The sequence below is a fragment of the Podarcis pityusensis genome, assembly GCF_964106645.2.
Source record: "Podarcis pityusensis genome assembly, chromosome: 17".
In the NCBI taxonomy this organism is placed as follows: Eukaryota; Metazoa; Chordata; class Lepidosauria; order Squamata; family Lacertidae; genus Podarcis; species Podarcis pityusensis.
Genome location: NC_138042.1, coordinates 1,062,197 through 1,085,955, shown reverse-complemented (window position 1 = coordinate 1,085,955; position 23,759 = coordinate 1,062,197). Strand labels below are relative to the sequence as shown.

General features: G+C 47.1%; 1 protein-coding gene across 2 annotated transcripts; it reads right to left on the bottom strand.

Moving 5' to 3' along the window:
- Positions 1 to 526: 526 nt before the first annotated feature.
- Positions 527 to 23,537, bottom strand: ELK1 (ETS transcription factor ELK1). 2 transcript variants are annotated; one of them, XM_080987585.1, is made up of 6 exons: positions 22,788 to 23,537; positions 17,839 to 18,047; positions 15,751 to 16,176; positions 12,886 to 13,296; positions 7,969 to 8,070; positions 527 to 5,348 (listed from the first exon to the last, which is right to left on the bottom strand). In XM_080987585.1, exons 1-6 carry the CDS (start codon positions 22,831 to 22,833, stop codon positions 5,250 to 5,252), a joined length of 1,293 nt encoding a protein of 430 aa, XP_080843711.1. In that variant the 5' UTR covers positions 22,834 to 23,537; the 3' UTR covers positions 527 to 5,249. The 2 variants fall into 2 exon arrangements, with proteins under 2 accessions (XP_080843711.1, XP_080843712.1); XM_080987586.1 differs by lacking the exon at positions 22,788 to 23,537 and adding an exon at positions 19,567 to 19,979.
- Positions 23,538 to 23,759: the final 222 nt, after the last annotated feature.

Here is a 23,759-nt window from a genome sequence, read left to right as displayed (position 1 = left end):
TGTCTCCTCCTTGGTGGAGACGGTGTGCTCTGTTGCTTCCAAGAAGAGCTCCAGCTCTCTAATTCTTTGGAGCATAGCTACACGTTCCTCCAGTTGCTGGACTTTGTCTTCTAAGAGGGAAATCAACATGCAATTGCTGCAGGTAAAGCTGCCTGCAACCTTTGGCAAGATGGCAAACATTGCGCAGGAACCGCAGGCGACTGCAGCTGTTCCCTCCCCCTCCATCTTGAGAACGTGTCGTTGGGGGTGGCTCCAGCGGTCCTCCATCATAAAAAGCGTGAAGACAGGACAAATAACTCCCCCCCCCAAAAAAACCTAGGTCTCCCCCAACAAATGTTTGAGACTAGCTCCCCTAAATCTAAAAGATGGATCAAACTGCCGCTGCCCTGCAAGCTCTGATAAGCTCCTCCCACAGCTAATCACCTGCCTCAACAGAAACCTTTGCACAGGGAGAGCAGCTAATCAGCCACAAAGAAAAACACACACAAGAAAACCCTTTTTGCTCCTTCTTCAGCTGCTGCCCTGCAAGAATGGGAAAATTTTATAAGTTACCTAGGAGACCACTGTAAGCAGATGGAAACATTCGCAGGATTTTACTTCCACTTGTAATATAATAAATACTTTGGATAATATGGATTGATATAAAATTTAGAGTATGGAAGAAGTTGTAAATGTTGAAAATAGAGGGAGTGGGGAGAAGTCGCAAGATTCAGAGTAATTTCAATATATGGATATGTATTTGGATTGGTATAATTTCATATTTGTAAAATCAAATAGAAATGATTTCAAAAATATAAAAATTAAAATTAATCAACCCCAAATGCTAAAGTATTTTCTGATTGTTTTGGCTTATAAAATAATTCAGATCCACTGATCTTGCAGAATTACTCTCAATTTACAAGATAACTGAACTTAAGAAGGAAAATATATGCAGTGTATGTTATTTGCTGCAGTATCGTGTTCCATGGTCCTTTTGCAATCACCTCTTGAACATGCCTCCACACGAGGATCCCTTTGTCACATGGGTCAGCACTAATATATGGCTACAAAAGTTGTTTTACTCCAGCACAAAAAGTTACCGAAAGCTGCGCATGGTGAAGGGAGGAGGGGGAGCAAAACACCACCCTAGGACTGCGTGCCGTTCCTTTGACTCCTTCGGAGCTGCGCCCTCCTAAGTCCCCCGGGGACTTTCAAGCAATTAACCCTGAAGACATAGGCTTCAGGATGGAGAGCGCCAAAGAGGCCGTTTGTCCTAGGCAAAAGGTTGATAAAGCTACTTTGCTGGGTGCTCTCAAGAAAACTGGGACAAGCCCAATGGCACCAGCATGAGAGAGAGGCTCCATGTGGAGAGCCAGCGATTGGAGAAAGCCCGGCTCAAATGGTTCTAAGCATTGTGCAGGCTCTCACATGGCTTGACCATATCAGTCAATCATGGCTTACTTGATCTCATCACTGTTTGCATATGGTGTACTCAAAGTGTAACCATATTTCACTTAGTTTATATGAAACAATATTTGCATTTTACTGATTGTTTACTCATGGCTTACCTACGGTTTGCATGTTGGATGGCTAAAGCTAAACCACAGGTTATTGATGAAATTACGTTACAAGTTCATCATTTACAAATACTTACACATGATGTACTAGAGGGTTACACAATGTCTTGCCATAGTTCACTCTTCCCTTGCCTGCGCGTTGCCAATGGTTTATCCTTCCATCTGCCACTTGGATACACTGGGCTCAGCCACAATGTATTCTCGTTCCCACCTGTTTTGCTATCGTGTAACTCATGGCTTATGATGGTGTACTCACAGTTTGCGCTAAAGCACACCTTACTTTATACACAAATCACACATGATTTGTTCATAGTTAACACTCATGGTTTGTACCTGATTGAGTTGCAGATTGCTGTTTACACAAAGTGCCTAATTTATTAAATAAATCTGTAAACCACCCCTTGTAAAGCACTTAAGATTTCTCCCAATGGGAGGCAATATGGAAGTGCAAAAAAGTATAATCATTATTACTATTAAATGCTACACAAAGGGATGATTAAAATTAACCACATATTTCTTTTAAAGCACAGAAAATCTGCCACTTAAAATGCTCTTCGGCCACCTCTTGTCTCTATCATCCAATCTCTACTCCCTCTTGGCTTCCTCTGGCTTCATAACTTGTGGTAGCAAGAGCGCATTTAGCATCATCGGCCACAAAAGAGCCAAAGGAATGAAGCCTATGCATCTTAATTACTTCTAAAGTTACAACTGGGTGTAAGCGAATCAGGGCCAAACTGGATACAAATGCAGCAGGTGTGTGTTTTCAAACTGCAAGAGGGGCAGATGGGTGGGGGCGATAACCTCTTACCCCACCCTTTCCATAGTTTTCTCGCAGCTAAACTCACTTTCCATATGGGATCCCTGCTGGTGGAAAAACCATGCAGAACAAACTGTGGGGTGGTAAGCTGTGAGTCAGGGAGGGTTTCATGTGCCTCATGCAGAAGACCTTCTCCCTTTGCCAGCTCCTCCCCAACCCCAGTTTCAAGGTGGCATGGGGTCATTTCCATGTTTAAATACATGGGCCTGTAGTCAACTTACCTGTCACCATAGCAAAAGCCAGTGCAAGGGCTCCCGCTAGTGCAAAGGGGCCTTCTCCCTCCCCCCCACACCCAGCCTTCCCCAAATGTGCTCTGGAGGGTCAGGAGAACCCCCAGAACACCCCCAGGGGGAGGAGAGGAGTGGCTATTCCATCTGGCAAGCAGAAATGCTGGCACTGACAGAACTATCAGAAGAGCGTGACACAGAATTCTTCCCCATGGATTTCATGCCGTTGCTCTAGTTTGGCCCTCAGATACCAGAGAGAGAGAGAGAGAGAGATTTCAATGAAGTCACTCTTCATCCCCACATCCTGTGTGACCCAGGTGTACAGCTTGGCACAGTCAACTATCCTCTCCATTCAGTCAACCCTTCCCACAAGGAGGGAGGCCTTGTCACGGAGGAGCTGCTGAGCATCTGCTACCAAGTCCCTGAATGAATGCATCCAGGGCTCTGGACAGCCTCCCTGGGCTCCCCTAAATCAATGCTCAATGTTTCCCTGTTGCTGAAGTTGGGGGAATCTCAGTAATGGTAGACATGTTGTCTCACAGAGCAGCCTATCCATCGTTGCTGAACTTCTAACTGAGGGAACGTTCTGGGAACAATCTGAAAACCATGGCCCTGAAAACATGTCCCATAGTCTTCTGTCCACTTAAAAACCAAACACAACTGGAGAGCCAAGTGCTTCTCTTTCCCACTTGCTTTAAAATAAATCTTGATCTCCCACCCCCACCTTAAAAAATAGATATAAAAAATGGACGGATAAAAAGATAAATATAGATTTAAACCATCTACTATTCTCTCAGTATGACTTTTTTCATAATAGATAAAACTGTGATATATACTCTGTGAAAAAATAGAAGGCGCCAGGAGTTCTGATTAGGAATCATATGATATTTCTGAAACAGCATCTTTTCTGCTTCATTAACAAATAGTTCTGAGGAATCCCCACAAAAACCTCAAAGCAGAAGGGACGGAGTTTTCACGATCTGAGGACCTAAGTTAAAAACTCACCTTATGAAAAGACACAGCCCTTTTGTAAAGAGTCACAAATTCCCTTTTGATGTAACTGGAAGGAAGTGGGAAGCTGCAGAAAGAGGCTTAACTTCCTTTTCACTGTTTCCATAGAAAGCCTCCCCCTCCCCTGCCCCCTTGTTTGGGTTGCAGGAAATGACCAGGATACCCTCTAACATGGGAATTTGTCACTGCGGCTTCCAGGGTGACTTGAGAGCTGGAAGTAAGTGAGGAGGTATGTGAGGACTTTCTCTTTAGTGACCAGTCAGCAAGTTAAACTTCCCGAGAAGATGGTCAACACCTGATATTTCTCCACTGAAGAAAGAAATGAAGCCATTAAGACCGACTCCCAAGTTGAAAGGATTAAGACTTCTCGCTCGGTCATTTCTGTGGTGACCTTTGTCGTCAGCAAATAAATTAAGGAAACCATTCTGTAAAGTCGGGACTTCCATTCTCTGGTCTCCACATTGACGAACTGGTGACCTTTGACCTTTAGGTGCATCAGTACTGAGGTGCATGTAGAATAAAACAAAAACACGGCTTCCTCAGCTGCAGTTGTGATGTCAAATGGAATGTCTAACATATCCAAAAGAAACACCAGAAACATCTCCCACCTCACTGAGCCAAAGGACTCATGGACAACATTGTTTAGATAGAACTATCGTGGCTGACACTGCTACCTTTTCCGGCAAAACTGAACATGACTAGCAGTGCCTCCTCCTCCGGTGCTGACCAGCAAACACATCCAATGCATTTTCCTTTGCCATGCCAAGCCAATTAAAGAACACTCTGTGCCAAAACCATTTTTCATGAAGTCTGAAGAAACATGACCAACTGTGCTTCCTCTTCTCCTTTCAGCCACAACAGATGTGGTTAACCTTGACATCTTTACTTGCATCCAGCCACAAACATGGCTGAAACGCTTTTGGCCCAAAAATAGCTTGCACACCAACACCCTGATCATCCATAGTTGAAATCAACACACAATCAACACAAATATGGTTGGTGGTGCTTCTGCCCCCCTGCATACAACCAAAACAAACATTGCTGGCAGGGTCTATACCTTTCTACCTTTGAACCAAGGCTCTCCTGAACAAGGAGAGAGGGAGCTGATGAGATGAGATAGTTGATTTACCTTGTAGGATGTCAGGAGATAGGTCGCCTTCTTGAACTTGGACCATCACCTCAACTCATCTCCATTATGAGACTGAATAGCAAGAAAGAGAATACGAAGGACAGCCCAAGCTGCTATACTAAAGGTAGATATGGGCAACCCCTTAACTGGGGTGGCGGGCGGCAAATAACTGAGGTTATAACCTCTTTGCCCCCAGAGAGGTATTTGGGGGTCACATGAAGCTTTTCAGAAGCAGGTAGGTGCAGCACAACAACTTTTTGGTGTTAGGGAGACACCGTTTAGTTTCAGAGGAACATCCTGGCCTATTCGAGGCAATTGGATGAGATCTGTTTGCTACACCATTTCCATCCTTCAAGCAGCTCATTAGTCCTTGGCTCACCAAAGGGATCCTCCGGCCAGTGAAGAGACACACAGTTGTCCATCCAGAGAAGCAATCCCAACTGCTTGGAAAGAAACTCAAACCAGCTCTTTGGCAGGAGTACAGGACACAGCGATGCTGAGCAGAAAAGCTATGGCTTCTGGGGTCCGGGAGAGAGGACTACAGGGGTGGAGAGTCCATCCACGCTGAGAGAGGGGATGTGAACTTGGGAGCTGGAATTGCTGGGAAACTGAAGAGAGAGGGGGAGGGAATTAAGATCTGCATACATTTATAACAAAAGTCAAAGACAGCTTTTCCTGGGCTTTGAGGGGGGGGGACAATTTTGATCACAAAAGCAGAGAAGTGCAACTCTCCTCTGCTCCAAATCTCTCCCCTCCCCCACCAAAAACCCACACACACACAGAGGGCTGCAGATGCCTGGAAATGGGGTAAAAATTCAATTCAGTTCACTTTTACAGGTGAATTTACCTAATTTGCACACAAAATGAAACACAACCATCCCTTGAAATTTACACCTCTCCAAATTTTGCAAGGCCTGTAGCCTTGTAATGTGTGCAACAACAGATACACTAGTGTTATGAAAATGCGTATAATAGTGAAGATAACATACAAAAATGCTTTGTATTAGGGAACACTACTTTGCAAAAATGTGTGCATTTAGCAAAATTTCCTACAAACAGCTGTATATTAGAAGAAATTCACACTGAAATGTTGATGAATTTTAATAAATTTTAATACAAAATCACAGACTGATGTGGAAATGTGGAAAAACGAGCGACCAAAATTGACAGTTTCACCCATCAATCCCTATTGAAGCTCCACCAGAAGAAAGTGGCTGCATGTGTATGCAGAGCTTACCTGAAGCAAAGAACTGGCGAGATGAGATATCCTCCCCGCCGCCCCGCCCCCCACCGGAAGCTTTTATTCTATGCACCACAGCAGAGACACATCAGGTTTCATGCACTGTCCCTCAGATGCCACATCCGTCTCCCTCATGTCCCTCAATTCTTGCCCATGCTAGGGCATATTTCACATGCATCCCCCAAATTAAACATTTGGTTATTTTTGTTTGTGAAGCCATGTACCGTAGATACCATGTTAGCCACAATTCACATCTATCCTGTAATTTCTTGAGAAACATTGCATTTTGATGCACTGCCCCCCAAAGGAACTTCAGATTTGAAAATGTCTACAGTGTGGACAGTGGGCGACTTTGGAATGTATCCAACCATCCTGACATGTGCAACGGGGTGCAAACGTGTTTTGAAACAAAGCAGAAACCCTGCCCTTGCTGCCTTTTAAGTTGGCAATGTGTGCATAGCCTCAGACTTCCACTCCTTTTCAGAACCCGCCCAACCCTTCAGCAATTAAGCTGTATAAAAGCCTCAAAGAAAGGTCATCTCCACACATTGTGGGGCCCTTACAAACTTTTGCCTTTTTGTTTTCTCCCTTAAATTCTAAATGTGCACCACGGCACCCATATGAATGACTGCAACAGCATTTCACCCTAACCAAAATAAATGAACAAGTACCGTAGGCTATTTTTTAATGAAAGATGAAGGACAGGACCAAGGACAGCACATTATTTCTGCCCAGACCAATCACAAAAGCTTCTACCTACTGAATGAGGCACAATATTTATGGGGGTGGGGATGAATCAAAGCAGAGCACAGCCAGTTGTAAATCCCCAGAGGTGGTATAAAGTTTCACCCTGTTCTTATGTCAATACCCATCAGTCAGGACTGGCTGGATGAGGAAGAGTGGTGGGAGCCGCCCACCCAAGAGCCCCCCGGGAGGGCACAGAAGACGATGACTTAGATCCCGGACACTGAAGGGCAGCCTGTGGAAGGGACAAGCTGGGAGGTGCCAGAAGCAAGGGGGCTGAGCGATGAAAGTGGGTCAGTCACAGTGGGAGCACAGACTCAGACGGAGGGGAGTCAGAGGCTGCCCTTGCCACACAGCAATGGGACAATCCCAGTCTTGCTGCCTCTCCTCCCCCTCCGACACCCGGCTCGAGAAGAGTCCTGCACGTTGCTGAGGCCCTGAGCTCTCCCCCTTGATGCAGCCTTCATCTGCTTAGGAGGGAACCAGAGTACGAGGCTAGAGAGGGAAGGGTGGGGTCAGTTTCAGCAATGTCTCAGCTCTGGAGTCAGGCGAACCAAAGGACTCTGCTGTGGCGTTATTTTCTGTTAATACAGAGCTAATTGCAATTCATGCCTTCCATGTGTGTGCCTGCCCTGTGGTTGATCTGACTCACTGACAGCTCCTTGACACTAAGGGAACCTTGGGAAGAGGGAAGGAAAGAGGGACCTTCCCCCCCCCCCCGAGTAGCAGCAATGGCGGCAGCAGAGCAGGTGGGATGTGGCACACTTTACAGGGAAACTGGTGGCCAGTTGAAGTTCCCCAACAGCAGCAGCAGCAAGTGCTCTAGTTAAGGGAGGTGGAGTGGGTCAAATCTGCATGGCAAAGCTATCCCTCTGGAAAACCAATGATCTTCTGCAATGCTTGGGAACCACATATTGCACATTAGCACTCAGGTGAGCCATTTGGTCTTCAGACACCACTTGCACATTTCAAATTTTGTCCCAACTATGAGGATTACAAACTAGGAAGGAAGGAAGGAAGGAGCATATACACACAAGTGGTCAAATGCATGCTGGATACCAGAATTTACACTTGCACAGGAGGATTCCAGATGTGCAAGAAAACACACAGCTTGTTATATTCCCTTTGTAACCAAGCACCAGACTCCCCAAACAAACCTGATTGTCTCTCTGGCTCTACCCATAATCCTCCACCCTCACCCCCCACCTCAGTCCTTCTGTAAGACCTAGGATCTTACATCATACCTGGAAGGAGAGCTTGGCTGGGCTGCGGGGTGCGATGGGGCTGAGTGTGCTCCAGAAATGGATGGTGGGTGGCAAGGAACTCGGAGTGAGCAGCACTGGGGTCTGCAAAGAAAATCAGGACGTCACAACCAGAACACAAAATGGTTGGTGGCAGAGAGAAAACAGCACTCCTTTAAGAATCCTAGTCCAGCTCCATTGGCCTGTTTTCTGTGTCTGGCTCTGAGAAGGCCGAGGGCAGGACTAATGGATTAGATTTTGGCACAGCGAAAGGTAAGAGGCAGGAGCGTCTGAAGGAGCTGTCTCCACCCCCATCGTTCTGCAGCGCCGAGGGCCTTCTGGCGGTTCCCTCGTTGCAAGAAGTGAGGTTACAAGGAACTAGGCAGAGGGCCTTCTCGGTGGTGGCGCCTGCCCTGTGGAACGCCCTCCCATCAGATGTCAAGGAAATAAGCATTTAACTTGTCATACCATAAATATGCATGCCATCCAAACACATTATCAAAGCCTTCTAGATCCAAAATGTCCGCGTTTTCAAGAAGTAGCCAATCTTTCAGCCAGCAAAATGCGGCTGATTCATAGTAAAGTTTAAGATCTGGCAGGGCAAATCCCCCTCTTTCCTTCGCATCTGTTAATATCTTAAATTTTATTCTAGGCTTTTTGCCCTGCCAGATAAATTTGGAAATCTCTCTTTGCCACCTCTTGAAACAGTCCATTTTATCCACAATTTGCAATGTTTGAAACAAAAACAACATTCTAGGCAATACATTCATCTTTATCGCAGCAATTCAGCCCAACAATGATAGCTTCAATTTTGACCATGTTTCTAAATCCTTCTTCACTTCTGACCAACATTTTTCATAATTATCTTTAAACAAATTCACATTTTTAGCAGTCATATGCACCCCTAAATATTTCACTTTGTTAACTATTGTTAATCCTGTCTCTTTCTGAAACCTCTCTTTCTCAATCTCTGTAAGGTTTTTCTCTAATACCTTAGTTTTCGTCTTGTTCAATTTAAAACCTGCTACTTGACCAAATTCTTGGATTAATTGTAATACTCTTTTTGTACTAGCTTCTGGCTCCTGTAATGTCAAGACTAAATCATCAGCAAAAGCTTTCAATTTGTACTGTTTAGCTCCGAGTTGTATACCTTTAACCAATTGGTCTTTTCTAATCATATTGAGCAAAACCTCCAGGACCGATATAAAAAGCAATGGGGAGATTGGGCAACCCTGTCTTGTTCCTTTCTCTATCTTAAATTCTTCTGTAACTACATTGTTCACAATGAGCTTAGCTTTTTGTTCCGAATAAATTGCACCTATACCATTTTCAAAACTTTGGCCTACCCCCATCCCCTGCAGATTTTTCTTCATAAAGCTCCAAGAAATATTGTCAAACGCTTTCTCTGCATCTACAAATATTAAAACAGCTTTGGTATTGATATTAACTTGCAGTTTTTCTAAAATATTGATAATATTCCTCGTATTATCTGACAGATGTCTCCCGGGGAGAAAGCCCGCCTGATCTTTATGGATCTCTTTCACCAATACATTTTTTAATCTTTTAGCCATAATTTCCGCAAAAATTTTGTAATCCACATTAAGTAGGGATATGGGACGGTAGTTCTTCAACTGTGTCTTTTCCACTTCAGTTTTTGGTATAGGTGTGATGTATGCTTCTTTCCACGACTCGGGTGCTTTTCCTCCCCGTAGTATTTCATTGCAAAGTTCTTTCAACGGTTGCAATAACCATTCTTTCAAGGATTTGTAGTACTTTGCAGTTAGACCATCCGGTCCTGGAGATTTGCCCAATTTCATATTCTGAATGGCTCCTTCCACCTCTTGATCAGATATTATAGAGTTTAATATTGATTTGCTCTCTTGAGATACTTTTTGTAATCCATTATTTTTCAAAAACCGATCAATGTCTAATTCTTTCTGGGTCTCCTGCGTATATAACTGTTTAAAATAATTCTGAAAGCACTTCCGAATCTCTCCAGGATTCTGTATGTTCTTCCCTTCTACTACCAAGTTCGTGATCGTATTCAGCTTTTGTCTTTTTTTCATTTGCCAGGCCAGTAATTTCCCACACTTGTTTGCCGATTCAAAGGTCTTTTGTTTCATCTGTTTGACCTTCCATTCTATCTCCTGATTCATCAGTTTCATATATTGTACTTGGTATAGCTTTATCTCTTTTAAGATCTCCTGTGAGTTCGGTTTCGCCCTCAGTCTTTTTTCTCCATCCTTAATTTTCTCCAAAAATTTTTCTCTCTTCTCATTTTGATATCTTTTCCTAATTGCATTTTGTTGTATCAAAAATCCTCTCATCACCGCTTTGCTGGCATCCCAAATCACTCTTTTTTCGGTCGTAGTATTCATATTTATCTCAAAATAGTCTCTCAAGTTTTTCTGGGCCTTTTTAATAATTTCCTCATTCCTAAACAAGGAGTCATTCATCCTCCATCTAAAAGCTCCGATTGGCATTGATATCATTTCAATCTTTACTGGATTATGATCAGAGCAAATTTTCGGGCAAATCACCGCTTTTTTTATCTTAGGGGCCAGTCCTCTAGTTATCCAGATTTGGTCTATTCTTGTCCATGTCATTTTTGCTTCAGAGAAGAAGGTTCCTTCTCTTTCCAAGGGGTTCTTTATTCTCCAAATATCCACAAGATCCATATTGTCAGTCATTTCAAAACATGTCTTTGGTAAACTTCCATCTTTCGTCACCATTTGTCTTTGGGCTTTATCCATATTTGTAGACACTACTCCATTCATATCTCCCATCAAGATAATGTTGTAATCCAAATAATCAAGAAGGGTTTCGTGCAGTTTTTTAAAGAATTCTGATTTTCCCTCATTTGGTGCATAGACACCTAATATCAAAAACTTCTGTCCTTGAAACTGAATTTCAATTGCTATATATCTTCCTTGATCATCTTTAAATATAAATTTTGGTGACAGGCTTTCCTTTGCATATAGTACTACTCCTCTTTTTTTCACATTATCCGATGAAATAAATTCTTCTCCCAATCTTTTATTTATCAAAATTTTCCGATGTAGCCTTGTCACATGCGTCTCTTGTAAACAGATCAAGTCCAAATGTTCTTTTTTCAATGTATGAAATACTCTCCCCCTTTTTGCCGATGAATTCAGGCCATTAATATTCCAGCTTAAAACTTGAAGTGTCGTTTTGTACTTACTCTCCTTCTCCTCCAACAGCCCCAAGAAGTTTGTCTATGTCTGTCGGTGGCGTTGGTTTCACTTTTTTTTGCAAACTCTTGTCCGGTACAGCAGTATCTTTTCCCAATCCTTTCTGTAGATCTTCTTCGTATGCGCTCAAAAACTTGTTCTTTTCCTCCACTGATCTTATCTTAGTCTTTCTTCCTTTAAAACTAAAGGATAAACCTTGAGGGAATTCCCACCTGAAAAGGATCTTGTTTTTTCTCAACAAGGCCACCAAGTCTCCAAAATCTTGTCTTAGGTCCAGAAGATGTTTTGGTATATCTTTAAAAATTTCCACTTTTGATTGTACAATTGTCAAGGGTTTCTCGTAATGCAGGCCTAAAATTTTGTCCCTTTCTTCTTTAGATCGAAGAGTAATCAAACAATCCCTTATTTTAATCTTTCTTCCTCCTTTCCCCAATCTGAAGGCCCTCACAATCTTAAAGTCCTCTTGTTTCAAGTCCAATTTCCAAAATTCCACAAATTTTGTGTCAAAAAGTCTATCAAGGTGCCTTTCTCCAACTCAGGAACAGCTCTAATTCTTAAATTGGTTTGTTTGTCTTTGAGATCAATCATAGACAACGTTAACTTATGTTCTGCAATCTCTTTCTGTAGGTCTGGTACCTTCTCAGTTTCCAATTGCCCCAATTTAAATTCCACAGCAGCAGTCTTTTCCTGTATAGACTTTGAGTCTTGCAATAATCTCTGAATAGATTCCGTATTGCTGTTTACCTTTTTCTCCAAGTTGTCTAGTGTTTCTGTGTTTAAATCAATTTTTCTATTAGCAATGTCCACTTTCTGGTTCGTTCTCGGTGGTGGCGCCTGCCCTGTGGAACGCCCTCCCATCAGATGTCAAGGAAATAAGCAGCTATCCTATTTTTAAAAGAAATCTGAAGGGAAGTTTTTAATATTTAATGCTGTATTGCTTTTAGCACTTGATTGGGAGCCGCCCAGAGTGGCTGGGGAAACTCAGCTAGATGGGCGGGGTATAAATAAATTATTCTTATTCTTATTCTTATTCTTGCCATTTAAAGTCAAGAGAGCACATTCTGCCTTCTCCTGCAGCACAGGGTTCTAGGTAGTAGCTGAGGAAAACGAGGCTAGTTGGCTATAGGAAGTGGGTGCAATTTTATGAGGCCATTCTTCTTCATATGTGTTGCTCTTTGGAACAATTTGTACTTAACGTTACCAGTGGCAAAGGGCTCCTGACCTGCACCTTTGACTGCCACTCAGAAGAGACAATTTTGGCAGAGTTAGCTTGTTGTGTGAAGCGAAAAGGCAACCTCCTTTGCACCTGATGATCCAACTGGCGCAGTTCACAACTTGAGGTTGGGACAGTGGGTGGTGGGTGAGAACACCCTTCCCCAATGCCATAAAACAAACTGCCAGCAAATCCCTTTGCTGCACAAAACAGTCTCTCTGGGTTGGTAACCAAAGTGCCACTTGATGGGCCAGACTTGGGCTCTGGAGCCCTACTTGCCAATTCCTGCCTTACTGAGCCATGTGCATATCGGTTGGTTGGTTGGTTGGTTGGTTGTACAAAGCAGAAGTCACATTTGCCATCCAGGCGGAATGTTAAGCATCCCATTCAAATCAGGCACATCCTCCCTGACAAAAACAATTTTGGAAAAGATACCCTAGTTCTACCCCCCAGTAGTCCGCTCCCAACTGGGCCAACTGAGAAACATGGTCTCACCAGTGCATGAGAAGAAATGACCGTGGTTGGGGTCAGCGTACTCCCTGCCCCTCCAGGTGCCAAGAGACTGTTAACAGTGGCATTCACTTTCTCCTGGGTTGGCAGTGAAGGTAGCTCCAGGACTTTGGGCTTCTTGCCCTTTTGGGGCTGTCCCTCAAGAGACACGGTTGCTGGTCTGGGGGACTGAGCTTCCTCTTTCAGCAGACCACCCCCCTCCTCTGGCAGCTCAGCCTCCAAGGACACCTTCTCCAAAGAGGCCTTCTCTGAAGGCAAGGTCTCCTCCTTGACTCCAGCCTCCATTAAGACCAGCAGAGCAGCTGCTTCACCATCAAGGTCAAGGTTCTCTTCCACCTTCACCAGAACCTTCTCATCAAGGGGGGAAGGATCCAATGGGCTGGGCTCCACGATGACCTGGATGACAGGAAAAATAAAAAGAAGGAAGGGAAGAATCAGTCAGGTAGTCTCTCATGCAAAGAGAGGGTCCCCCCCCCATCAAGCAATATGTACATTTTATGAAATAAATTATGAATTTGCTACTGCCCTCCGCAGCTTCACTTAACCCCCAACCTTGCTTTCAGGAATCCTTCCTCAATCCTGCTCTGCTTTTCAGCTTTGCTCACCAGGGACCCATTCATTTACTCTGCTCTCCTTGTTGGCGTTCAACCAAATTCTTGCCCTAGCAAAAGGATTAGCGGGATTCCCCGCCCCCCAGCCTCAACCTGTGCCATCCCCAAATCTGCTCCAGAGGGATTGGGAGAAACCCCAGAACATATTTAGGGAGAGGAGAGGGGAGAGCATTCTGCTACACAAGGAGAAACACTGGGCCTGATGGAATGTTCATCTTAAGTCTACGTTGACCACAACCCCTGGACTTCAGGCCTCACAAGCCTCTTGGGGAGGTCAGATCTAAAGGCCTGTTGGATACTAACAAGAAGGACAGGAAAATGAAGGGCATCCCCAGCAATACACCCAACATTCAGAAACAGATGATCTCAGAAAAAGGAATCCTACCAGACATATATGGCTGTTACCAACTTTTTTTCCTAATACTTCCTTTACTGTGCCTCATGCTCTGCCGGTATCCCTGCAGATGCCTGTTTGAGACCTCTTCTATTCCATCCATTTGCTGTCTCCTGAATGCATTGTGGCCCCCGGTCCATGCTGCTGAGTCACACCTGCTCACCTGATCCCTGGTTTCTGCTTTATGTTCTCCTGCTCTTGCGGACACAAACCTCCCCAGCTCCCACTCCCGTCCCAGAAAGTCCTCAAGTCAGGGGCGGAGGAAGGGGGGGCAGTCCACCAAACAGTCCGCCCACTGCCTCCCCCTCAGCTGTAGGGCGGCTGAGTGGGAGGAGGCAGGCAGACTCCTTGGAGGCCTGCCCCAGCTCGCCCTGCCCTGCAGGCAGCTGGTCCCACCCCTGGGCACAGGGCACACACGCCGCCCCAGGCGCCTAATCGGCTTGCTCTGCTGCTGCCTTAAGTACAGCGTTTCACAAAAGAAATACTTCCACTTGCTGACAGGTTTTTTTTGTTTTTTGTAATGCATTCCACTCACTGTACCTCAATGCACTTGGGCACTGTGAAAGGAAAGCCACAGAAATTGTGGGTGGTATGTTAATGAAGAGTAAATTATAACACACTGCTTAATGGGGGCTTCACTTTTCTGTGAACCATCCTGAGACCTCTGGGTATAGGGTGGTATATAAATTCAATAAATAATAATAATAATTAACTGCATATCAGTTCATCTTCATATCAGAAACTTCATGCACCTGCAAACAAAGCTCCGACCAGCATGATATATAAAAAGACACAAAGTCAAGGTGTTCCCATCCCAAGTGTGCACAGCACAAAATCTACTGCCAAGTGTGTGGGGTTCTGGAACCACAGCCTTTACAAAAAAAACAACAACAACCCAAACGCAAATTTGTGGAGAATGGCGGGATTTATGCTTTCACATGCAGACTGACAAGCATAAGATGAGATGGGGAAGCTTCCCAGGCTTGATGTGAAAAGCTTCACTTGTTTTATGTCAGGCTGCTGCTAAGAGGCAAGACTAGCAAATGGTCCTGGCACCTCTAATAATGTCTACCAAGGATGAAAAAGAGACATGAGGATGGGCAGAACTTCCAGCAGGAAGGACATGGTGAATGGGTGTGCCTTCTGTGCACCTCCTCTTCTCAGGGCCAGCTATGTGAGCCACCACCGGCCTTCTTAATTGCTGCTGCTGCTGCCTGTTCAACATCCCTGTCTGAGTTCGAGAGCAGTGACAGCAAGAGCTTCTACCTCCAGGCCCAAATTGGGCCCAGGGGGAGAGAGCAAGGAGATGGACAGCTGTGACCACGGGAAGGAGGAGGTGCATCCAATCAGGGCATCTTGCTGCAGGGCCGCCAAAAGCTGAGGCCACCATTGTCTCTTCTCCAGTCCTGTTCACTTATCGTCAGCCTGCTTCCAGTCAGTTGCTGTTTTCTGGTGGGATTCAATCACATACTGTACCGTCAAATAATTCTGCACAGTTATAATGGATTGGGAGGTCTTAGACAATAAAGCTTGGCCTTTTTGCTATGAGAAAAGTGAATGGCGGAAAGGCACTGCAAAGTGTGGGATAATACTTGCTTTGACACAGCGTCACCTAACTTCTAGCAAATAAACCCAAAAGAATGCTCATTCTTTTGCCAACTACTCTGCCTGCAAACAAATCAGGAGGAAAACTCAAAGAACAGGCCTTCTTTTGAAATATATAGAACCTCCAGCCATCTATCCCTTTGGAACCAAAGTCCTGTCCTTCCAGCAAAGTGGAATGCACTACCTGGAGTCGCTTGCGGCTCTGAAAAAGCAAAGCCTTCCAGCACTTTTGTGACTTACCTGCAGGGGCTCCTGAGACTCCTCTGGCTCCTCAATCCTGATGTGCAGCTGAGGCGGATTGTCCACTGTGGCCAAGGAGGGTGGTGGTGGTTCAGGGGCAGCAGCAGGGGGTGGCACTGTGGGCAAGAGCTCTGTCTCCTGGCGGGAGACCCGTCCAGCGGGCGAAGGAGCCTGCAGCGACTGAATGGTGAAAGTGGAGTAGAGCCCAGAGCGCATATACTCATTCCGGCTGCTGCGTGGGGCACCCCCAGCTCCACGCAGGGCTTTGGGGGCCCCAAAGGCCCCCTCGCCCCCTTTTGCTTCACTCTGCACCTGCTCAGGCCTTTTGGCTCCTCCCTCATCCTTTACTCCCTCCATGCTTGAAAGCTCCGGGTAAGAGACAAATTTGTAGACGAATTTCTGCCCACTGACTTTACGGATGATATTCTGGAAGGAACAGAGGGCGGCAAAATTAGCACAGAACAGGGTACAGTGATCAAACTACATCTGCCATGCATCTCACAGAGGCTCCATCAATGGTATCTTCCAGAAAGGGAGTCTGGTGTGTTCTAGACTTGCTAGGCTACAATTTCCATCAGCCCTGAACTTTCCCAATGCTCATGGGAGCTGGAGAGTTGGAGTCCAACCGCATCTGGAAAACACAGCAGTGGCCACCCCTGACTTGGGGCATACCTGAATGCCAGGCTGGCACCTGAGCTGCCTCTGCCTGCTGCTGAAACCACACAGCCAAGACCAGGCATCCTGTATGCTTTGTACATGAAAATTACGTGCCACAATAAAACTCAAATTCTGCACCAAGAAAAGATTAATACTCTGACCAGCATTAATTATGTCATTTGTAAATATTTTCTTGTATGGCATGATTTATTATTTTTGTGGAGAGAGACAAGCTCTGCCCCCTCCCTCACTGTTGTTGTTTTAAAAGTGAAGATAGATATTTGAAGAGAATTCACAGCAGGTTCTTCACCCCTGGCAACAGCATACCTTTGTAGATTTCTTCATTTTATTAAAAAGAAAAATTGATTATTATTTTTTTACATTGCAGAACGACTCCTGTGAGTGGAGCTGTGTAGATGATGTCCCGGCTGCTTTGCAGAAACAGAGTCACACACGCACAAACACCCACAACCCCCAGCCCTGGGTAGGTAAGAAATACAGTTATGGTCAACGGACAACCAGCAATCCACCTGATGAAAGCTAAGAGTCCCTAGATGTCCCTTTAAGGGAGTTAGTCACAGAGATATGGTTTTGATATTGCTTGAAAGTAAAAGTCATCAGACTTGGTTAGAGGTGTATGTGTGGGTATAAAGAAACAGTAGTTCTGAGACACCCACAAAGAAATCCTGTGCAAGTTCACGTAAGAGCAAAGTCCCACTGTATTCCGTGGGGCTTAATCCAAGGGCAGAGACAGAAGCAGAGAAGCGGAAGACACCTTATGGGAGATCTCTCTGGAGATCTGATATCAGGTGGTGGATTAACTGGGTGCTCTTGGCCTCCACTAATGATTCAGCTATACATTTGTAAACAAAAACAAATATTACACAAATGTCATAGGTTTCCAGTGCTGCCTCTTCCAAAGGTAAAATACCCTGTGTGGTGGTGTGCTGTCCCTGGAACTTCTTGCCACTTGGGGAAGTGGGGAGAATTTGTATGGACCATAGCCAGGATGCTTCCAGATCAGCCCTGCTGCTCTGCCTCTGTCTTCACCCTTACACAGCCAATACTCAGCCTTCCGAGATTTCACACACTCTCAAGCTTCTCATTGCACAAATAAGGGCTAGGCATGTGCTTTAAAGAGAGAGGGAGTGATGGGGTGGGGGGCGGGGGTTGAATGTGAGATTCTCATAATGCTGAACTCTCCTTTTGATGGCCCTGCCCACCAATCCTTCTCTTTTGGTAAATATGCAAAGACTGCACACACACCTCACCCCAAATACCCTTTTTAACTTTCCAGTGCATTCTCCTTCACAGGTAACTGATCCTGAAAAGGCTGATCTGAAGGGGAAAGCAAGGCAGGGGCGGGGTTAATCTAGGAGTCCTTGGTCTTCTGCAAGGGAGATGCTGGGAAGCCAGACTGCAGACTCCCACCTTGTCATAGTAGTAGCGCAGGGCCCGACTCAGCTTGTCGTAGTTCATGTTGGTCTTGTTCTTCCGCAGCCCCCAGAGCCGTGCGACTTCCTCAGCATCAACTAACTTGAACTCTCCGTCGTTGGATGTCCATGCGATGAGATGTCCATTGCTCTGCTGCTCCAGCAGCTGCAGGAGGAATTGCCACAGGGTGACTGAGGGATCCATGACTAGAGGGGACAAAGGGAGACAGAGAGGCAGCCAGGTCAAGGGTGCTGTTTATGGCGTGTTCCTGTTCTCTTGGGGGTCGGGGCAGTTTTTACCGTCAGGAGAATCAAGCAGTACAGCTTTTCCTGAATGACAGGTTAGGAAAGCACCTATCTAAATGCTCCTGGGTCCAGGAGGGAACAATCCCCTTCACAGAAAAGCAGCATATCAGGGGAACGGTCAGGCTAAATGCTGCTTTACATGCTAGAATTCTGTATGCAAGGAGGTGCCTCCCTTTCCTCCTTGGGGAGCAATGATGTCATTCCCTCATTCGGATCCTTAAGTGATCCAGCCCCAAAAAGTCCCTTTATGTGTTGCTTGATGTTGCCTCAGCTTTACTGCGCTGAGGAGCAGGCAGCTGTGTGGGCCTGATTCTACACACGTTCCTGTCACTTGCTGGGCCACTCAGAGTTACACTCCACCTTTGCAGATCACCTGTTGATCTACAGTCTTCCAGGGGACCATTTAATGACAATTCAACCCACTGTACAAACACAGCACAAAACACAACAGATGCAGCAAGAAAGCAGGTGCAGTGACACCTTTTCCATCATTTTGTTGACTGTATCCTTTTGGGACCAGCAAATTAGGGAGGCTGCAAGAAACTCACTACACAGCAGTCAAGTTACCACTAGTGACAGTTGGAAACACCGGCTGCCAAGTTGTGCATGTGCTTCTTCCTTACAGGGTTAAGTTTATGTCACAAGTTCTATGGTGGTAATTGATTATATGTCTCAGGCAATTTGCTTGCCACTGGAAGATGTGCAGTGATCATTTGCCCATAACTGTTCCTAATAATATTCTACATGCGCTTGTAGAAGACGCAAAGATAACAGTTGAAAACATAATCGCTGACTGCTTTGCCTTATCCATGCACAAAACAATTTGCAAAAATCATTTGCCACCAACCAGTGCTTTTTTTCTTAAAAAAATGTTTAGGGGTTTTCTCATTTTCCTACTCATATTGAAATATTGCCCCTCAATGAGGCCAAACTTAGATTCACAAAATGTTTGGGGTATGCGTTCCCCACACATTCCCCCAGAAAAAAAGCACTGCTGCCAACTGAGTATGAAGTAAAAACTTATCTGTTCTTGCTCCAAATTTAGCTCCGGCCCACTTCTTGAGAATAATGATTACACCTTGTTCTGGGATAAACCTGTTATACCAAAACAATAGATTGCAACAGAGCAGGCATCATTCTGGTATACAATGCACAGGAACACAGAAAGCTGCCTGCGACCAAAGCAGATCATCAGTATTGTTGACGCTGACTAAAAGCAGCTCTTCCGAGTCCATGATCCCACCTGGAGATGCCAGGGACTTAACCTTGGATGTTTTGCAAAGCATCTGTTCTACCTCTCAGCTCCAGCCCTTGCACCTAAACACCCCAACTGCTAAAACAGCTACTATAATAGATCTTTAAATACTTCTCTCTTTCACACACATGCACAGACAGAAAACAAGAGCATTTACAAACTAGCCTTGGAAATAAAGTGTGCCAGTAAATTCACTGCAACTTGTACATGTCCCCTCTTGATATCAGCCCCAGGAGTTGTTCAAACTGCCCTGAAGCTAATCTTGACACATGTGTGCCAGCAGACCTATGAAATACAATACAGGAGGTTGTCATTCTCCAAGCTTGTCATATATACATAAGTCTAAAACCAGGACTTTCTTAAATAACAATAGACAGTTCTTATACAAAGAGGCTGAGGAAATCAGATTTCTACCTGAGTAAGCAGCACAACATCCCAGAAGAGACAGGATGGATGGATGGGGCACCAATGTACACCATGCTTTACAGTGGAACATAAACAAAAAAGGCAGGTCTCTGCACTGAGCAGCTTCCAATTGACACCAGGAAAGGAAGGAGAGCCGACAAGGAAGAATGCAATGGCACCTACTAAGGCTGAGTTTCTGTAGGGGGTGAGAACTGAGAGCCTATGGCAAGTGCTTCACAGAAAGGTGTGTTTTAAAGGTAAATTTGAAAGAAGAAATAGGAATGACAAAGTAGTAGTAATAGTAATCAGTGCTTTTTTCTAAAAAAAATTATATGTTTAGGGGTACTCTCATTTTGACTCAAGAAGATCACCATTTTATAGTTCAAATCAGGAAAAATAAACACAGTAAATGGACAAAAGTACAAAGATTCACGAAATGTTTAGGGGTGTGCATGCCCCTGCGTCCCCACTGAAAAAAAGCACTGATATTTGTTTGTTTGTTTGTTTGTTTGTACCCTGTCCATCTTACTGGGTTGCCCCAGCCACTCTGGGCGACATCCAGCATATATAAAAACATTAAAATATCAAACATTAAAAGCTCCCCTTCAAGTGTTTTCTAAAAGTTGTGTAGTTATCTCCTTGACATCTGATGGGAGGGCGTTCCACAGGGTGGGCACCACTGCTGAGAAGGCCCTCTGGCTGGTTCCCTGTAACTTTGCTTCTTGCAGTGAGGGAACCACCAGAAGACCCTCAGAGGAGGACCTCAGTGTCCCAGCTGAGGGATGGGGGTGGAGACGCTCCTTCAGGTCTACAGGGCCAACACTGTTCAGGGCTTTAAAGGTCAGCACCAACACTTTGAATTGTGCTTGGAAATGTACTGGGGGCCAGTGGAGATCCTTTAGGACTGGTGCTATATGGTCCCAGCAGCTGCTCCCAGTCACCAGTCTAGCTGCCGCATTCTGAATTAGTTGTAGTTTCCAAGTCATCTTCAAAGGTAGCCCTACGTAGAGCACACTGCAGTAAGCGGGAGATAACCAGAGCATACACCACTCTGGCGAGACAAGGCAGAGGCAGGGAGGGTCTCAGCCGGCGTACCAGATGGAGCTGGTAGACAGCTGCCCTGGACACAGAATGGACCTGTGCCTCCATGGACAGCAGTATATATATATATATATATATAGTATGGCCTATATAGGCATTCCTTGGAGGGACTTCCAGGAATAAGGGCAGCAAGAGAGTAAAGGGCAGAGACATTTAACTATGGCAGTTCCCATTTCTCTATATACATCCAAAAGGAATCAGTACTGAGGTGAATGTCTTAATTCAGGCATTACTGTTGTCATATATGGTCTAAACCACAGCGCCACCCACAAGTTTGGTGGTTCGAATCCCCGCAATTGAGTGAGTTCCCGTTGCTCTGTCCCAGCTCCTGTCAACCTAGCAGTTCAAAAGCACGCCAGTGCAAGTAGATAAATAGGTACCGGTGCGGCGGGAAGGTAAATGGTGTTTCTGTGCGCTGTTCTGGTGCACTGTTCTTAGTCATGCTGGCCACATGACCTGGAAAGCTGTCTGTGGACAAAAGCTGGCTCTCTCGGCCTGAAGCAAGATGAGCGCTGCACCCCATAGTCAAGTCTGACTAGATTTAACTGTCCAGGGGTCCTTTACCTTTTACATGTGCATGCATGGGGAGCCTTGGGCAGAGGGGCTCTAGGAGGCTGTGCAAGTGACATTTGCAGGCTGTGCCAGAGCCCAGTATAACAAGAGACAGGTGGATCTGTTCCAAGTGCAAGGGAAGGACACTCTCCTTCATGGCTGGGATTGATACATGCCCAGGACATGCACTAGAGGCAGGATCCATGCACGGGAGGGAGAAGCTGGAATAACAACTTCCTTTGGCAGAATACAGAGTGCACAACCACCAGACAGTAATCAGAAAATGGAAGGGACTATTCACTTGTGTCCCCTAGACTTTAATCTCCAGCTGTCCTTGCCTCATATCCTATTGGTGGCCCTCAAAGAGTGATTAATTTCTAAAATGGAAGCAAATGGTGGTGAGGTATTATTATTTTTTGGTCACATCCCACTACTAGATATGTGAGGAGCAGCTGTGGTTATTCAGTGTTAAATGAAAGGTAACTCTGCACATGCTCAGAATCACACACTCTGGACAGCAGTCTTGCTGTGGCCTGGCTAAGTCCAAGCCTGAATCCTGGCCCCCGCCCGGGATGGGCCTCCTTCCTCTCTTAGCTCCCCTTTGCATCCCCATCGGCTCCAGACTCACCCCCCCTTGCTTCAGCTGACAACCCCCGAATTGTCACAGGGAAGGGTCCTCTGTCAGCCTCTGGTTTTCCTTTCCTCCTGGGAGGCAACCCCCGCCCCCCCCCCATCTGACTCTGGGGAAAGAAGGGCCTGCACCGGATCAGGAAGAGGAGCTGCAGGGATGGACAGGCAAAGAAGGCTGATTTGGCTTCTCTCCTGCTGCTCCATCCCCCCCCCCCCCCCGAATCTTTGGATTTGGCCTAAAGAAAGGATTTTCTGGTGCTGGGTTTAATACGAAACCCCATCAAACACTCCGTAATCCGGCAGTGAATGCCGAGTGCGGAGGCGGCAGGGGGCGGAGAGATGGGGGGCAGGTGGGGATCTCGAGGGCCGGCCGAGGCTGGGAAGAGTCTCTCGGCATTCGCAGCGCAAGTGGGCAGACCAGCAGCGGAGCGGCTTTGGCAGGAGATCCCGGGAGCCCGAGCGCGCGCTCCTGGCCCGAAGCGGCTGCAGCTGCGTCCGAGGGAGACTCCGCTCCGGGCGCCGCGGCTGCTGCCCGGGGACACCCACCTGCCCGCCCGCCCCCGTCCATGGGGCGAAGAGGGTGCTGGGGTCCCCGGGCAGGCGCCTGGCGGGGCCAAAGGGCTCTGCCCCCCGGTGCCCCCAGGCAGAAAGGAGGCAGCGTCGTCCGGGCGGGTCGCCCTCCATCCCCAGCTACTCACCCGTCAGCAAGGCGGCAGCCGCCGCGCCCGACCCGGGAGGCTCCATGGGCTGCGCGGCGCCTCTCCCCTCCACCCGCGTCCCGGGCGAGGCTGCCGGCGGGCTCCAAGTTGCTTCTGGCCCCGCGGGACGCGCGGGTCCCTCTCTCCCCGGGGGGCTGGGGGGGGAGGCGGCCCCGCTCTTCTGCTTCTTCTTCTTCTTCTTCTTCTTCCTGCCTCCGACCGAGCCGCGCAGGCCGGGTCCCTCGTCGGGGAGGCAGCGTTGACGGCGCCGTCACATGCAAAGCACGGAGGCGGAGCTGGCGCCCGGACGCCTGGGTCCTTTCCCGGCGGCGCGGGGCGGGGGAGGAGAGAGAGGTTCCGGCCGGACTCCTGGGCCCTCCTCTGGCGGGAGCCCGGAGGTGCCAGATCTCCCGGGTCCGCTCCGTACTAACTGGGGAGGGGGAGGAGTGAAGCGAGGGCGCCGGGACTCCTGGGTCCTCTCCCAGTTCAGCAGGGAAGGATCTGGACCCGGGGAGGGGACTGGAGGGGGAGAGCGAGAGCGAGCGCCAGGACTCCTGGGTCCTCTTCTGCCAGCCGAGAGGGATCCGGGCCAACTGCTCCTGGGTCTCTGCGCCCGGACCGAGGAGGCGAGAGAGGCGCGGGGCGCCGGGGCGCCGGGCCCAGCCGGGTCTGAGCAGGGCCTGCCAGTGCGGGGCCGCCCCTTGGCCTCCTCCTGCCCCCACGTTGCGAGGGGGCTGCCTGGCACAACTGCCAGCCCACCACCTGCTCGCCCCCTCGCCATCCTTGCGCGCCCCCGCGGTTGCCGCGGCAACGGAGGGAGGGGATGCAGGCGGAGGCGCGCGCGGGTGCGGGGCGTCGAGAGGAAGGGAGGGAGGTTGCTGCCATGGGAACCTCTCTGCCTCCGCCGGGGGCTCCGCCGCCCAAGGCCGCCCAGGGCCTCGATCGCTATGGAAACCAGGCGGAGATGGCAGG